The sequence below is a fragment of the Symsagittifera roscoffensis genome, chromosome 2 (genome assembly GCF_963678635.1).
Source record: "Symsagittifera roscoffensis chromosome 2, txSymRosc1.1, whole genome shotgun sequence".
NCBI lineage: Eukaryota > Metazoa > Xenacoelomorpha > Acoela > Convolutidae > Symsagittifera > Symsagittifera roscoffensis.
This window is the reverse complement of record NC_087063.1, coordinates 10477620-10494777: the sequence shown is the minus strand read 5'-3', so window position 1 is coordinate 10494777 and position 17158 is coordinate 10477620. Positions and strand designations below refer to the sequence as shown.

General features: G+C 35.6%; 1 protein-coding gene across 1 annotated transcript in view; it reads right to left on the bottom strand.

The window, feature by feature from the left end:
- The window catches only part of LOC134839682 (dynein beta chain, ciliary-like), a 214558-nt gene that overhangs the window by 75947 nt on the left and 121453 nt on the right, over positions 1–17158 (bottom strand). Inside the window, exons 52-60 of the mRNA XM_063855304.1 lie at positions 16739–16901; positions 15823–16089; positions 15126–15357; positions 10714–11039; positions 7316–7468; positions 6908–6991; positions 5681–5857; positions 2115–2264; positions 1233–1403 (exon numbers count right to left, since the gene is read on the bottom strand). Coding sequence (XP_063711374.1) covers positions 1233–1403; positions 2115–2264; positions 5681–5857; positions 6908–6991; positions 7316–7468; positions 10714–11039; positions 15126–15357; positions 15823–16089; positions 16739–16901 — 1723 coding nt within the window. The remainder of the gene's footprint in view (positions 1–1232; positions 1404–2114; positions 2265–5680; positions 5858–6907; positions 6992–7315; positions 7469–10713; positions 11040–15125; positions 15358–15822; positions 16090–16738; positions 16902–17158) is intronic.

Here is a 17158-nt window from a genome sequence, read left to right as displayed (position 1 = left end):
TATGAATAAAAGCACAACGATAGGGTGGAAGTCGGTTAAAAATTGACAAAATGGGGAAGTGGGCTATAGGCTGGGGAAGGGGAGAGGCCATTAACGGAAAGATCCAAAAAAAACATTTGAGCGTAAGCGTTTGTAAAGACTTCCCTCAAAAACTACAAAAAACTTAAAATAACCCCTATAAATGTCTTCATGGAATTTTTTGGTTGCTAAAAAACTTAAGTCGCTATGAAAAAAGGGCAATGAACTTGGAAATGTTATAAAATGCAATGAAAAGTAACCATAAAATTAAGCAACGGCAAAAGAGTGGGAACAATTATGACCTTTAAGCAAAAACAATTATAAAAGATTGTAATCAATGATAATGGATAATTGTGAACAACAATCATAAAGGTGATAAACAACACTAAGGCAACATGTTCTACACGAACATACAGTGCCGATTTAAATTAACCGGACAAAACGCGTTTAGCTTGAAACTGAAAATACGTTCTCCTCAAATTGGGTTGAGTTTAAGTGAAAACTTATGAAGACGAAATTTGCTGAAATTTTTAGCAAAATAAAAATGATGTAATTTGTTTTGCGAAATTCGGGCCCAAAACTTTACCCCAAAAATGGGTCATTTTGGCTTTTCTTCGTAGATCAAAAACTACGCTAAAAATACCCAAATGATCACAGACATAGTTATATCAAATTGAGCCCCTTATCTAGCCCAACAAACTTTAAGAAGGGTATATTCTCCAAAACATTGTAGATAAGTTAATTTATTTTTGTTTGATAGACAAAAAAGTTAGTTTAAATTTTAAACGGTTTGCAATGTTTTTTGGAGAGTATACTCTCCTTAAACTTTGTTGGGCTACGTAAGGGGCTCACTTTGATATAGTTATGGCTGTGATCGACTGGGTGTTTTTGGCGTAATTTCTGATTAACTAAGAAAAACCAAAATGTCCCATTTTTGGGGTAAAATTTTGGGCCCAATTTCTTAAAACAAATTACACTATACTAATTCTGCTAAAATTTTAAGCAAGTTTTGTCTTCAAAAGTTTTCACCTACACTCAACCCAATTTGAGAAAAACGCGTTTTAAATTTCAAGTTTAGCTCGTTTTGTCCGGTTAATTTAAATCAGCACTGTACAAAATGCGTCGAACTCTAATGCTTAGAAGCAAATTGGTTGACCCGCATTGACCCGGGTCACGAAATTCTGAAAAGTGTGTTTATAGACGTAACATAATACCCTGCATATATTGATGACCCAGTCGCACAGCCCGCCCGCAGCCAGACTCTTCTTCTCTATGTTGGCCCTGGTGAATGCCTTGTCCTTGAGGTATGGCTGCATGGCCTTCATGGCCGAGTCATGGATGCTATTCTTGTCGTAGTTCTTCAGATTGGACAGGAAGTCATCCACCTGATATAAACACTTAGTTCAGACTCAAGTTTAATTTTTTTTAACGGTTTGACTTTTGATTTCTTTTTAATTTCTGTTCATTTCCTTTGTTAAAACGAAGGTTACTCGCATCTGAGTATCATGGATATTAATCGACTGCGTTGGTTTTCCGAGACAAAAATAATCCATTATGATCAATTGCAGATCAAAAATTTAGGGCGTGCAAGTTTAGTTTAGCTCTTATTTAGCTCGAGATGTTTTTTAAATTTTTTCAAGGAAAAGTCTTTAAATTTTGTTTAGGCTCAAACTTATCTTTTTGCGGTTTTACTTTTGATGTCTTTTTAAGTTTTGTTCGTTTCCTGTGTTAAAATATTTTTTTTTCAAAGCACTTATGTTGCGCTGTATTGATGCGCACAAAAAACGATTTCTTTTATGAAATTTTTAAAATGCTGATATTTTTATGAAAACCCTGCCAATTGCAAAAATCCAAGTTCCCAGCTATTTCCGGATCGTGACTTATAAGGGGGAAAAGTAGAGGGAAAATCCGCATTTTTATTTTTATGAAAGCAAATGTTCTCTATGGAAAAGTTTTTTCTTATGTAATTGATTAGCAGAAAACATTAATGATTCGCAAAGCTTTGATTTGTCTCAAACATATTTCAGTATCGTATCTACGTCTATTCAAGTACTCAAATGACCTTGACCTGTGGGTTTTTAACAATGATTGTTTACCTTTGCCATCATGACCTTTGCGGCCCTCCATGACCTGTCCTTGGGCACTTGACCTTTTGCACCCCCGAAGTAGAGGACCATGACAGCCGCAGTCACATTGGTCACGTCTGCAGGCGGAGACCCAAACGTCTTCAGTTCAGTAAGATTAGTCTAGATCAAATACAATTATGGTTAGAATGGAGATTCCATCAAGTGCAATCGCTAATTGAATATGGGTTTTTAATTTAATAAATCATCGATGAGCATTGAAGGTAAAAGCACCTGTTTAGGACTAGCAGAAAGCAAAATGATCTTCTAGTGCTACCCCATGAACATACCTAAGACAATTGGAAAGGAGTAAAGAACGCAAGAGCTTTACAGAAATTAATGCTCGAATTCTAAAGAAAAAACACAACGCCTGGAAAGCTCCTTGATTTTCAGAACAATTAGTGGTCGGCGTTTGTTGAATAAATTAACCCAAATTGAGAAAACTGGATCATTGGGTAAATTTTTATTTCCGCTGCGAAATCTGAAAATTATATACCACTTTCGAAACTAGAAGTCGATCACATTTTTCGTGACTTTTACCTTTTTGCTGTTCAATAGTGGAGTTTGCCTTCCTTTTAACAATGGAACTAAACTGAACTTAAAAATATATCAACTTAACCCTCGAAAAATTGAACGTGATTGTGAAGACCTATCGAACCACCAAGAAGAAACTATCTCACCCGGGTCGAGGTGCTCGACTTATGTTTCGACTTTGAAAGTCCAGCAGGTGCAGATTTCCGACTGAAATTCTGCGGACGAGAAGCAATTTTAAGCCAAGCACAAACTCGGAACATAACCAATTTCGGCCGAGAGCGTCAAAACATAACCATTTTTGGTCGCGAAAGTCAAAACATAGGTCAAGCACAGTCGAAACATACGTTGAGAAAGTCGAAGAGAAAGCCAAAACATACCCACTTTTGGTCGAGAGAAAAGAGAAAAAACGAGACAAAGTCGAAACAGTCGAAAAGAATCCATTTTTGGTCGAGAAAAAAAGAGAAAGATCGAGAAACAAAGTCAGGACAGTCAAAACATACCAATTTTTGGTCACAAAAAAAATGTCCAGAAAGAAAGTCGAGACAGTCGAAACATGCGGGGTCGAGCAAAAAAAATCTAAAAAATGTATGTCGAGGCAGTCGAAACAAACCCACTTTTGGTCGAGAAAGTCGAGAAAGGCCGAGAAAAAAAGCCGAGACAGTCGTAACATAACCAGTTTTGATCGACAAAAAAACAAAAAGGTCGAGGAAGAAAATGGAGACAGCCGAAACATACTCATTTTTGGTCAAGAAAGTCAAAACAAATCTATGCGTGATCGAGCAAACAAAATTTCAAAAATGTCGCTCATGAAAGTCGAGAGATATCGAAGTTTGGTTGAGAAAGTCGACCAAAGTTTAGTCGAGAAAGTCAAATCATACCGAAATTTGGTCGAGACGGTTGAAACATACCGATTTTTGGTCGAGAAAGACGGAACATAATTCGAGCACTTCGACCCGGGCAGCGAATGTTAATATGACTCAGTTAGCCGATTGGCCAAACAGTCAGCTACATTTTTTATTACATCTCCAGAAATTATGCATGAAGGACGAAGAAAAAGAACAAGATTTTCCAGGCCGAGACACAAACACCACATATAACTTTTTCGAAGCAATCAGAAGTTTTATAGAGGAAAAACTCCATTTTTTTTTCGTAAAAAAATGAAAATTCACAGTTGCGGTATTGCGCAAAGATATCACAAGTTCTATCAGTTGCCGAGTGGCAAAACTGTGAAATCGGCTGTTAATAGAATCCGCAGAGAAAGGCGATTCAAGGCTGTATTTATTCTTCTTTTCACTGGGATCAAAAATCTTTCATAGATAAAAATAGTTAAAACACAGTGCAGCTCCAAGAACCAGTCCAAGTGACTATAAAACTGCGGAACTCCTTAAAGTACGCGGACTTGAAAACAAATATTTATGTTATCGTTCGTTCGATTATTATCACTGAATGCTCAACTCCTCGAAAATCACAGAAGAGGAGCAATTTGAAGAAGATTGGATTGTCCGCAAAACCAGAGGAAATACTGGACACTTTCAAAAATTGTGGCTTGTCTCCAGCCGATTAGGAAAACTTGGCCGATCAAGTATTGAACAGAGGGGTCCCAAAATTAGCAGACTCCTTAGAGGAAGAAACCAACCAGCAGGTGAAAGGGATGAAAAATTCGAATTTTCAACAGGAGCATCGGATGATTCTACTATGCAGGACACGGTGGTCAAGAGAAGCTCCAGGCAAACGAAAAGCAAAGAAACCTCAAGGGTTTGAAGATCCTGTAAAACACTCAATACGGGATATCTCAGAAGAAGAACTATCCGGTGGAGCACTACAAAAAGCCACATTACAAGAATACCGAAGGAGACACTTAAAAACAAGAAATGACAGATCAATAGAAACGCGACTGGGGCTGCTCGAGAGACATCTGTTCCGACGAACTTTCAGTTATTCAACTCTAGATGAGGTCGCGCCATGGAACCATGTTGGAGAATCAATCTAGACAAGAATTAACAGACAATAGGGCGACAACAATACAAAAATTCAAACCAAGAACTCAAAACTTTTCGGAAAACTGAAAATAAACTTGCTCCTGTTATTATAAAGTAGTCAAGAAAATACTTTCCGGGCATGTGTTACTGCCTGCTACTGCGCTAGCAGTAACGTAACCTTGAGGTGTATATTTATGTATTTAAAAATATATGCTTTATTTTATAAAAGCACTGTCCAAAATCACTGGATTGCAAACCTCGGTTGGCAGCTTAAGAACTCTGTCTGCCATTCAACTACGCTGATAACAGCAGGACTAAGAGACAACAGATAAAAGAAATTGATGAATCTAGTTTTTTGGAGTTACAGTATTAGTTTTATCTCGAGTCGGTCATGTATGATATCACAGCTGTGAATGGTCTATTTGGGAAAGAAAATTGACAAAAAGACTTCACCTGTAATAGAAAAAAAAACGAAATTACGCATTTCGTCTATAAAACATAGAGTCAAAAACATTGAATTGTACTAAGAAATACAGATATTGCAAGTGGAGAGTTATTAAAATTGACTTTTTTAGATATTGGATCAATAATGAAATACAAAACAAAGGCCTCTTTATAAGTCTACTGAACCAAAATTCCGGAAAACGTTTGATTTTCAGAGAAAAAAACTAGATGGCCTCAAAGCTCTTTGAATTTCTTGAACAAACTATGACTGACACTTTTTCGATAAAAAATATTTCAAGTTGATCTAGATCAATAAGTAAAATTGCATAATCAACTTAAAAGCTTACTGATTTTCCCAGCATTGTTGCTTCGTGAGCTGCTCAATTTTTGTGATCACTGCACGAGATACGTTTAAGTAATTCTCCTATTAATTAAAGCAAAATCGGCCAATCACAAATTTTACTTCAATTTCACACAAAAATTCAGATTTTGATTTTGGCCTTGTTTCAATTATTAATTGATTACTCATTTCGGTTATTCGAGTCCATGCGGTTAACTGCTGATTGCGACTGGGTTCAATACCTTGTTGAGTGTGTTGAGTGCTTTTTCTGCAGCTATGAGAGCTGGCTCCGCTTTCTTCAGGTCCTGTTCACACTGGGTCTGTTTCTTGGCCACTGAGGCCTTAATCACCGCCACCTTGCGCTCCTCCTCGTCAGCTAACTCCTTCTCTTTTGCCACTTTGGCACTCTCACTGCCCACCTGTAAAAACAAAATACAAGTAGATGAAAATTACAAGTAGATGAAAATTACAAGTAGATGAAAATTACAAGTAGATGAAAATTACAAGTAGATGAAAATTACAAGTAGATGAAAATTACAAGTAGATGAAAATTATGTTGAAAATGTACAGAAACGACAAATAAAAAGAAATTAAAAAAAGAATAATAATGAAAAAAGAAAACGAGAAAAAAATCAAAGAAGCTGAAAAAAAACGAATTTTAACAAGCAACACGCGTATTCAAATTCTCTATTTTCAAAAACTCATATCTTGGAAGGAAAACATAAAGCTCAGTTATTGGACTATCGTCAGGTGTCGGTATTATTTAAATGAAGCGGCCGCCATCTCAATGAAAATGGTCAAATGGCATGGTTCAATAATCACAGTTCCCGTAAAATATCTCGCTGCTTTGCTTCTGTTCGTATTTGCAGATATGTCACATGTGAACGTGCACCAAAGCAGCGAGAAGTTTTACGGGAACTGTGATTATTCAACCATGCCATTTGACCATCTTCATTATTTCAATAAAACTGACACCACATGATAAGCTAAAAACTGGGCCTTATGTTTTTCTTCCAAAATACGATTTTTTTTAAATAATGCTGTAAACTGTCAGCGAAGTGGCTCCCTTCTTCGAAAGTATTTTATCATAATTATCATAGTTACTATGATTAATATGTAGTTGCTAACTTCCGACTATATTTATTAAAGTAATTAAGATACTGTTGTTTCATGACAAAGACAAAAAAAACATAGAAGATGACGAAAAAGATGAAGAATACGAAAATGGTGAAGAAGAAGAAGAAGAAGAAGAAGAAGAATAAGAAAAGAATACGAAAATGGTGAAGAAGAAAAAGAAGAAGAAGAAGAAGAAGAAGAAGAAGAAGAAGAAAAGAATACGAGAATGGTCAAGAAGAAGAAGAAGAAGTAGAAGAAGAAAAAGAAGACACAAAACAATGATCGAAGATGTCGATGAAGAAGAAGAAGAAGAAGAAGAAGAAGAAAAAAAAAGGCATTGCATGTTGTCTTACCTTCTGGATGAGTTCCTCTGCGGCAATGTTCCTGTGTTTAACCTCCACCTCCTGCTTGGCCAACTTCATCTTCAGAATGTCCACCTTAAACACGCTCAAATAAAGTAGGTGAATCAGTCTGACGTATATAATTCAAAGAAGAAGTTTTCAAAAACAATCTCTTTTTAAGGCAGCTACCGCAGCTAAGTTTTAGTTTGAAAAATTGCAATGCGAATGCATTATTGAGCATCCAAACGGACTTAAACTGTTTTTTATTATAGAATTAAGGGTTTTTTGGATTCTAGTCTAAACTCAAAGTTAGCTTATGAAAAATCCATACTTTCTCCTCCCTAAATCGATTTGGGTGGGGGGGGGGGGGGGGGGTGGTGAATGTACAGTTGATCCCTGATAGCTAGATCGTATACACACTTGAGTGCTGGTGCTCTTGAGTTTGTCTAGTCCGTTGGATAGTCGGACCACCCCTTGTTCCAGCTCCTTGTATTTAGCCTTCAACAAGTTCTCATACAGCTTGATCAGCTCCAGAAAACTCTTCGGAGTCGTATAGTTGTGACGCTTTTCGTTCTAAACAGAACTCATTTGGTAGAAAACTGGATCTCTTTTTAACTATCCAGCCTGACTCCCCCATAGGGTACTTAGCTAGCATGAAACATCCACTCCAACAAAGGACGATTTTAATAGTTATGCATTAAACTGAGACTTGATGGCTATCTCAGAGTAATTTCAGATCGTCTTCATGTCATATTTTTTTTGCCCGATAGGTTCATTAAACCACTCAGCAACTTTTTAGTGCACAAAATTAGTCCAATGATCTTATTCTTACCCTAATTTCACAAGATCCTATGCAGTACTGACAACACGATTGGTGTTTGAGAAAAATTTATTCTAAATAACCTGAAGGCGGTCCGACAGAAATTACAATAAAACTGTGCGGTTAGTTATAAGATATGTTTGGTTAGTAGCAAAAATACTTTGTCATCACATTTAAGGATACTAAGTGAGAAGCACTGATGTAAAAGAAACTCCGAACGTGGTGTGCATCCGGGGTTTACTTAAAAACTCGAAAAAGTTTCTCTTTTTTTCATGCAGAAGTTTTTCATTTCAAATTACGAGCTTTCTCCATTCCAAGTTCAATTTGGATTTGACACGTTCTTCTGTATCTGTGTCCTATCATCTATTCAAGGATTCAGTTGATATACAGAAGTTGTCTAATGATATGATAATGCTTCATTCTGCCAGTTGGGAGCATGAGTTCTGGGATCGATCGTACAATTTTCCTAGGAAAGGCAGAACTTAGAACAATGCTTGGATGGTCAACCAAGGAGTCCAGAGTGAGATGGAAAAATGATATGAAGGTTTGACGAGATTGGGTCGACCGTGTCACTTTCAATGGCGCTGTACTGATTTTCCTCCCATTTTGAGTTGTCGTTTTGTGGTTTCGTCTCAACAAAAAACATCCACTCTGTATTATTCGTCCACCTCATTTCGCTCCCTGTCGCGGCGAAAATCAGGTAACAACATACTTTGTGCAATTTATGAAGAAAACGATGAGAGAACGCTCAAACAACAGCATAAAAATCCAAGCAGCAATACAGTAATGTATAATAAAGATTAGTTGAAAATTTCGAATCAGTTGCTTAAATAGTATATAAACAAACAATTAAAAAGTTTTTATAATTTTGCTGGATTGAAAACATTAGATTAAGTCTTAAAAACATCAATAAAATAGAAATGTACATAAATTCAAATCAAGTCAATTCTAAAAACATCGCTTAAATATACTGGTGATGTATACAAAATTTTTAATTAAAACGGAACTCACGCCATGATTTGTGTATGTACTGACTGGAATAGATTGCATTTCACCAGTGTAGAACTCTTTCTTTTTTTCTTACACGTTGAAGTAGTGTTGTCGAGTTTTCTTAATTTTTACTGGCAGCGAGTTCCATTTTTTTGAAGCAAGTTGAAAAATGATTTTTGAAGAGAAGCAGTTGAACAGTGATTATCAAAAATTATTTGTTTATTGTATATGGTAATCCTGTAATTGAGTGTCAGTAAATTTAATGCATTCGTAAAAGCTTTCCTTTTATCGGTAAGATATTGATATAAATAAACTACACATTTCAAGCTTACAAACAATTCTTGTATCGGAATTAAAAACAGAGTTCAATTGAAAAGTGTGTTTTTACGCAGCGCGGCGGATGATTTCAGTTTAGATCTATAAAACGTGCGCTTTAGGGCCCAGTTCAATTGCTTTTCTGGAGACATCATTGAAGTCGCATTGATTTGTGGCAAAAACTTGCTGCATAATCTAGATGGGATAAAACGAACCAATGAATCAAAGCAACCAAAGATATTGTAGACAGTTGTTGTCCATTTGTATCTATGTTCTTAATTCCTGAGTTGTCCTTGAGTTGTAAATTAATTCCCTGAGTATTTATTGATGCTTTGTCGTGAATTAAGGTTTAGCATGAATTTAATAATCTTTTTGCGAAGGTATGAAGTCATTAGCATGAAATAATTAGTCTTTTTGTAATTTATCTTATAAAGATTAATTCACACTGAAAGCACTCTTGAAAAAATATGTAGGATGTTCGCAGCTTGATCAAGCACGGTTGATGAGGCCGGCCGTAGAGCATATTCCGGACGTCTGTCCATCAGCAGCTGGTGGGTTAAGCTATTTGTGGAGTATTTGTTGATTTTGTACTTTTAAAATGAGCTGACGTCATCTATGAGAGTTCTGTTACTTTCAAGTTTTTAAATTAATTGATTCACTTCAGTAGGTTAAATTTCAATTCTTTCCACTAATTTAACCATTTTTGGTAATCTTCGTATTTTACAGAATTTTTTTGATGATGTTTATATCTTTCTGAATTGATTTTCTTTGCGTGATTTTTTCCAATCGGTGTTTGTTTTCATAGGTGAAACTAAAAACCATTTTGTGATGCACAGTCTAGAATGGTTTAAATTACGGCTTTTACTAACTTCATGTTTGATGTAAGGGTGTGTTCAAAGATTCTTCTCCTTTAGTTTAAACTAAACTTGCTGTTACTTGGTTCATTTTCTTTCGCTGAGTACTCGGAGTCAGCTCTTTTGTAGACTCTTTTATTTTCTGTTTTTAGACTTATTGCGAGACTCATTGGTTGCACACCAGATGAACTGGGACTTGTTTGCTGTCTCCAAAAAATATTTCGGAAAGATTACACTGCCTGCTTTTTAGGTTGCCTATTTTCCACTGTATAGGTTCGTCAACTACTTATCCCAATACAGATATCATTCTTACTTTTATTTCTTACGTCTCGATAAATCCTTTAGAAACTCTGGTAAAAGGATTATTAGTGTTTGAGATCAGTTATGTGCGTTATGTACGATATAACTTAAAGGCGGGCTGATTATAAAATAGTCAGAACTTTCAATAAATATTGTTCGGGTTTATTATGAGATAAGATTGGTTATTACTAAGTGCATCGCACTCTTATCTGAAGATATAATCCAAAAAAATATCTCTAATAAAACTCAGCACGGGTCGCAGCTTATGCTTAGAAGTGAAACTTTACTAAAAATCGTCAATTTTGAAGTTTGTAGGAAATTTTCCATTGTTTTGATTGAAGACTGAAAATATGCTTTAAGGCTAAATATTGTACGACTTCATACGTTTCTATCTTATTTTTGGGTGTCTTGGAAAAAAAACTATTCAACTCTAAGGGTTGTACCCCCCTCCCCTGAGCAGGGGTCCGACAAAAAGCAGATGATCGGCAAGAAGAAGTACAAACAAAACAAAATTTGTCGTAAATTGTATATTTTATTACCTCGAAGTAAGTTCTGCTCACAATATTCACACTTTCATGAGCATAGGCCATGAACTCTGACACTGACGCTCTCAAAGCGGTCGGCGATACAGCAGCCAACGACGCTTTCTTCTCGCCTCCTGTGCCCTTCGCGTTTTCATCTTTTTCTGGTGCTACCTCCTTGCTTTCTCCTTTTTCGATTTCTCCTTTCTCGCCATCGACCGCGTCGTTTTTGCCACTGTCAGTTTTCTTATCGGCTTCAGTCGGTGATTTCGGACTGAGCTTATTTTCGGCTTCATTTTCTTCTTCAATTGCTTTCTCAATGGTACGATCTACAGCGCTAACACCTACGGACAAACTTTTTACTAAATTCTAAATCACTTAGACTAGGCGCTTATAGATGGCACAAAACTCATTACACGCACGCAAACGACTAATCACATAAAAACATACTCAAAAACACACTCGGTGCTGTTTTAACTGACGCCGAATGTTAATACCACAGGATTGGACCCAAACACACTTAAAAACTACACGAAAAATAATTTCAAATATTTTCTAGTTTTCACTTTTTATGCTGTTTTCTTGGATCCTTCTACGAATCAAGTTCAGGAATTAGATAATTTTACTACAATTAATCATTTGGCAAACTAGCAGACAAAAAATGAAAGGAAAGCCGCGATGCGAAAACTTTTTCGTGATGCAAAAATTCTCATGAATTTGTCTCGATTTGCCTTGAATAGTAAGGCATCAGACAGAAAAAAAAAACAGTTTAAAGTGTTAGCAACGGAATATAGCTATGCAAAAACAAACAAATGCAACAAAGCTAACAATACACGAGCAGATACCCATTGAGCCAAAAAATAATAATTTTTGAAAATATGAACTTAGAAATCTTACACCTTAGTTATTTTTTCAAAATCGAGGCGTGACGGAAGAGTTGATGACTGCTAATTATTGTATAATCCCAGCGTAATTATATCAGTTTATTGTTTCGAGCACTCGAAGAGTGGAAAAGAAATTAAATTCGGGTTGATTTTTTCCAGCTAGGACTACCTCAAAGAAAATTCGCAGAGGTGCATTTGGTATCATGTGAAGCACTTCCGGTCGCAATTCGTATTCTAAAAAACATCCAACAGACAGTTGAAAAAAATCAAAGAACGCAAGTAAATAGAACAAAAATACTTGAACTCTGAAAAAAAACTTGAATTTCAAAATAAAAGCATATTGTAATACTGTAATCTTAACTTAAGCTTATGGTTACGGTTATTTCTTTTATTTAATGATATCGCATGAAGTTATTTTTCCACATTACAGAGTGCGTTTCTTTGGAGAGTGAAAAGTGTTTTTGCATGAAGCTAAAGATAAAAAGAGACCTTGTTCGAACTTACTAGCATTGCCTTGAAAGGGATCGAATACACGGTAAAATGATTTGAAAGTGAACGCTTTATCGATAAATTGTCTGTAATTAGACATTTTGGCAATAATCATATCTGCTTTACTTAAAACAAATTCGAATTTAAAAACAAAATTAGTCGCATAGAACAGGTTATAACAATGTTTTTAGATCCAAAAAATGCTTGACAAACAGAGAGTTAAAAATGTCAATGGATTCAAGGAACTCGAAAGAAAGAGTTTGATTTTTCTCAAACAATTTTGACTTTGAGTTTCACAGATAAAATATAACCAAAAGAAATCTTGTAACCCAGAATTTCCACAGCAGTTTAAGATATGCACTTTTTGGATTAAATTAACACAATTTGAGACAAAACTGGATCAATCGGTAAATTTTTTATTCCCCGGGAAATCTGAAAATTAAATTCAACTTTCGAAACTAGAAATCTATATCGTTTTTTGTGTTATTCACCTTTTTGATGTTCGATAGTAGAGTTTGCCTTCATTTTAACAAAAAATCAAAATCAAACCGCTAGATAAATGTATTTAAGCTAGAAAAAAGTAATTTTTTTTCGGAAATCTGTTTTTTAATTCAAGTTTACTTGGCTTCATTCTCACTTCATGTTTTTGCTGGGCATGAAAAAATCGGCAGATAAAGACAAAGTACGTTTCGTCATTTGAAGTTAAAATCCTTTCAATTGTGTCGTTCATTTGAGTTTCTTTTAACCACAGAACTTCGTGATTTTTTTTTCATAAACCTTTTTTTTATTTCAAGTATACATGGCTTCATTATCGCTTCAAAAATTTGCTGGACATGAATTAACCCGCAGATAGACACAACGTACATACCGTCATTTGAAGTTAAAATTGATTCAATTGCGTAATTTTAGGCAGCCACTCCGTTTATTGCCTGCTTCTTATGCTCTCTGATTTTCAGTTATTGTTGAGCTTAAAAACATCAGACAATTAGACGTCAATTTAAATCTTCATTACAAGAATTGGATCATTGTAGCTAGCTAAGTTTAAAAAAATAAGAAACAATTTGGGCAACATATGGCAATTTGCTGACAAAAATCGAAGACATATGGTACAACTGAACTGCAATTAGTTCAAATTGAATAATTCTAGTAGTAACGAAATCTTGTAACCCAGAATTGAAATTTTGATTCTTAGTTTTAAAAACCCATTTTGAGCTCTCATAGAAGCTTCTTTGAAAATCAAAACTTTTTATCTCACTTGCCAGACGTCGCGCTTTTTGATTGTGCAAGTCAAAGGAGATCGATCAAAAAAATTTTGTTCATTTTGTTTACTGATAACTCTTACAGTTAAATTTCCAAATAAAGTAGCGCTTTTTCGAAAATGAATTTATTTCTTGCATGAAGCTAGAAGTAAAACAAGACCTTGACCGAACACACTGCCATTGCTTTGACAGGGGATCAAATACACGATATTATACTTTTGGAAGGGAACGCCTTACCGGTAAACTGTCTGTAATTAGAGATTTTGACAATACTCATATTTGCTTTACTCAAAACAAATTCGAATTCAAATTCAAATTTAGTTGCAAAGAACTGGTTATAACAATGCTTCTTGAGCCGCTTGACAAACAGAGACTTAAGCAATGTCAATGAATTTAAAGAACTCGAAAAAAAGAGTGTGAATTTTTTCATATGTTTTTCTACTTTTGAATTTCAGAGATAAAACATAATCAGAAAACAGTTGCAAAAGATTCAATGGACGCAAGTAAACAGAGAAAAAATAATTTTTTAAGGAAAAATCTCAATTTTTGAAATATAGAGAAAAAAAAGATGCCCTCAAATCTCTTTGATTTTCTAAAGCAATTTGTGACTGACTTTTTTTGAATTTAATTACCACAATTGGAGAAAAAGCTGGATCAATGGGTAATATTTTAATTTCATTGAAAATGAAGTTCCACTTTCGAAACCAGAAGTCGATCACATTTTTCGTGATATTTACCTTTTTGTTGTTCGACACAGGAGTTTGCACTCCTTTCAACAGAGGAAATGAACTGAAGTTAAAAAGAAATCATAAGTCAAACCACGAAAATTATAATTTGAGACAACAATTTTAACGACATTTATAGAATTTTTTAAAAAAATCATCAGCACCTCGAGTATAAACCACATCACATTAAAACTAATTGGATTTCATAAATTTTTTTCTGATTGGCCCTTTTATCATAAATATGACCCAATTGAAAGAAAACTTGTTCATTTAAATTTTTTTTCAAACCATTGGCACTCAAGTTTCTTCGCGCCGTTAAGAGTAATGTTTTTTTGCGCCATTGGTACTTCAGTAATTCCAGAGCTCAAATAGATTTGAAATGAAATAGAAAGAGCAAATTTGAGCATACAGAAATTAAAAGACTTTTTCCTGGAAAAAAAAGCAGAAAAAAAGTAGCACAACCTGAATACGTGTCTTCACTTCGTTAATTGATACTTGAGTTTCCATTAGAGATAACTTCATATTTAAGAAAATTATAGCTGTCATCTAACTAAAACTGGGTACTCGTTTAGAAATATGGTCACGTTGAAAACCTCGTTTCGAAGTATGGTCCCGTGAAACTAACAATGGTCTATTAAATCAGACATATGGAAAATTTTAAATTTAAAGTTTTGCCAGTACACTGATTTTTTTGATAATTTCATTTTGAAGGAGACGCTAGTAGCTTATCAAACGAAGAATTGTTTTACAAGTGTTCCTTTTGTTTTCATCCACTTGAGGTACTTCAAATAAATTTCAAGTGATCTGGCGAGACCACACTTCTAAACGAGCTTTTGAATGGGACTCATCAAAAACGGTGGGACCACACTTCTAAACGAGTACCTCAAACTGTTCGGAGATCATTAGGATAGGTTTTCCATGGCAAAAATGGGCTAAAAGAAAGCTTGAAAAATTTGCCAGTTAACTGGCCTCTTTGAATATTACTAGGCTATTGTTTACTTACTGCCTTGTAACCGTCTTACCACTATGCTAAGTGTATCTTATGAGTTTTCTCACTTCCGATATAACCTTACTTTCTTCTTCTTTTTCCTTGTGTTTCGCAGTAGCTGCTGAAGATGATGCACGTCTGGTGACTGGTTTGTCTCTCAGCTGGGGAATATTTTGAAGGAATCGGTTGCTCACACTCAGTAGAGCCTCTTCTGGCCAAGCGTGGAACCAGTCGATACACGTGCAGCTGATGATGGCGGGGAAGCGACGGGCGCGGACTCTGAGGATCGAACCGACAGGGGAGAAGCTGAGAACTACCTATGGAGTTGAATAGTAGCCAATTTTTAAAATGTCATAAAATGATTATTTAAATTATCATCTAACTTTAAACAAAAATTCATCAAATAACATCTTTAAAATTATGTCGAGAAACCACATTTTGATTAGTATGTACAACTGACTATAAGGAATGAATTATATCTTACAATTCTAAATGGGTTCCCAGAAATGATTCAACTCTTATAAAAAAATTAGAAATTTTATGCAAGTGTTCAATTCAAAATTCTCGTGCCCAAAATACCGATTGTGCGAACCTTCTCATGCAATCTGCATCATTTAAACTAGCTGTCTAAAACTAACTGATTTTCACGCTTATTTCTGTCAGACTTTCGAATACTAAACTCTACAGATTGATTGATTTAACATAACTTTGGGGCATTGAGTTCTTCTTGCATGAAAGATTAGCTCCCATTAGTTAATGAAGATATGGATGTTTGCAGGTACCTTCAAGTTAGCCTGGACTTTACTGATGAATGTCTTCCAGCAGTTCTCCTTCGTCTCCATCAGACCCTGTGCCTTGACTGAACTCTTCATGGCAGACAGGATCCCTTCCATCTCGTCGTCTGCAAACAGATCCGGGATCTCCCCACTGGCCAGGAGGTCGTTGATCAGCACCAGGAACCTCTCGTCGCCCACCTGTGCGTCTGTCATCAGGAACATGGTTGAGATATTCTTAATTGCTGTTTTCTGGTAGAGCAGCGCCAGATCAGCCTAACCGTTAAAAAGCAGAAAGAAATAGAACAACAAGTTGACATAATTTTACTTCTTTAAATTTAGATTTAAAAAGAAAAAATATTTAAAAATTCCCGCAATATCCAAACAAAACAACAAAAATACAAAAAAATAAGGACCCTCCTACAATCTCTCGCTTTTCAAGAAAAAGGGAGAACTTGTTAAGTGGAGTTAACAAGTCGAATTTTCGACCAATCAGAATGCAGCAAAATTAGAATTCTCAATAGAAAGCGCTAGTGCTAATTAACAGTTTTATTTAGAGGATGGAGATTCTTTAGGAGATACATAGGGGGTGGGAGGAGGGGGGGGGGGTTAAGTAGATTCGATATGGAAGATGACATGCTCCTATTGTTCTTCTCTAATTTCAGTAAAGTAGGAAGTATCGCGAATCAGTTTAGCCATTCGACCAACAACATAGACAAATATAAAGACTTATTCGCAAGAAAAAAATCATAATTAAACAAGTTTTGTGCAGTAAAAAATTAACCTAGAAAATATTAATCAAAATTGTTGTTTTAAACGTTATTGTGAATAAAATTGAAAAGTTCAAAACCCTCAGTAGCAAAAAATTCTCAACAGTATAGCGTAATTAAGGTCAATATTCGTTCTTTCTTCATAAACTGTTTACTTTGAGCTCAGCAGTGCCGTATCCCTTTCTCAGCTGCAGCTGGAACACTTCAATGTTGGCTATGAATGCGGACAGTCTTGCCAGACTCTGTTTGCCAGACCCGCCCACTCCAATTAAGAGGGCGTAGCCACGTGAAGTCTCCAGGATACGGTTGATTCTGCATCTATAAAATTGGATACTAATAAAGATGCAATAAGCTATAGTTTAAGATTTAAGACCATACTTGTTCATGAGGAAAAGGACCAACATACGAGCTGTACAGCTCATCACGGCGAACCGCTGTTGTTGCCCCTGCTTAAGAACTACATGCAATTTTTTTGTTTTATTTTCTGGGCTGGATAATGTTGCCTCACCCTCTAGCAACGAGCACGGATCATGGTGGGCCTCGAACATCCGAACTTTGGTTTGGGAGGCGGAGAC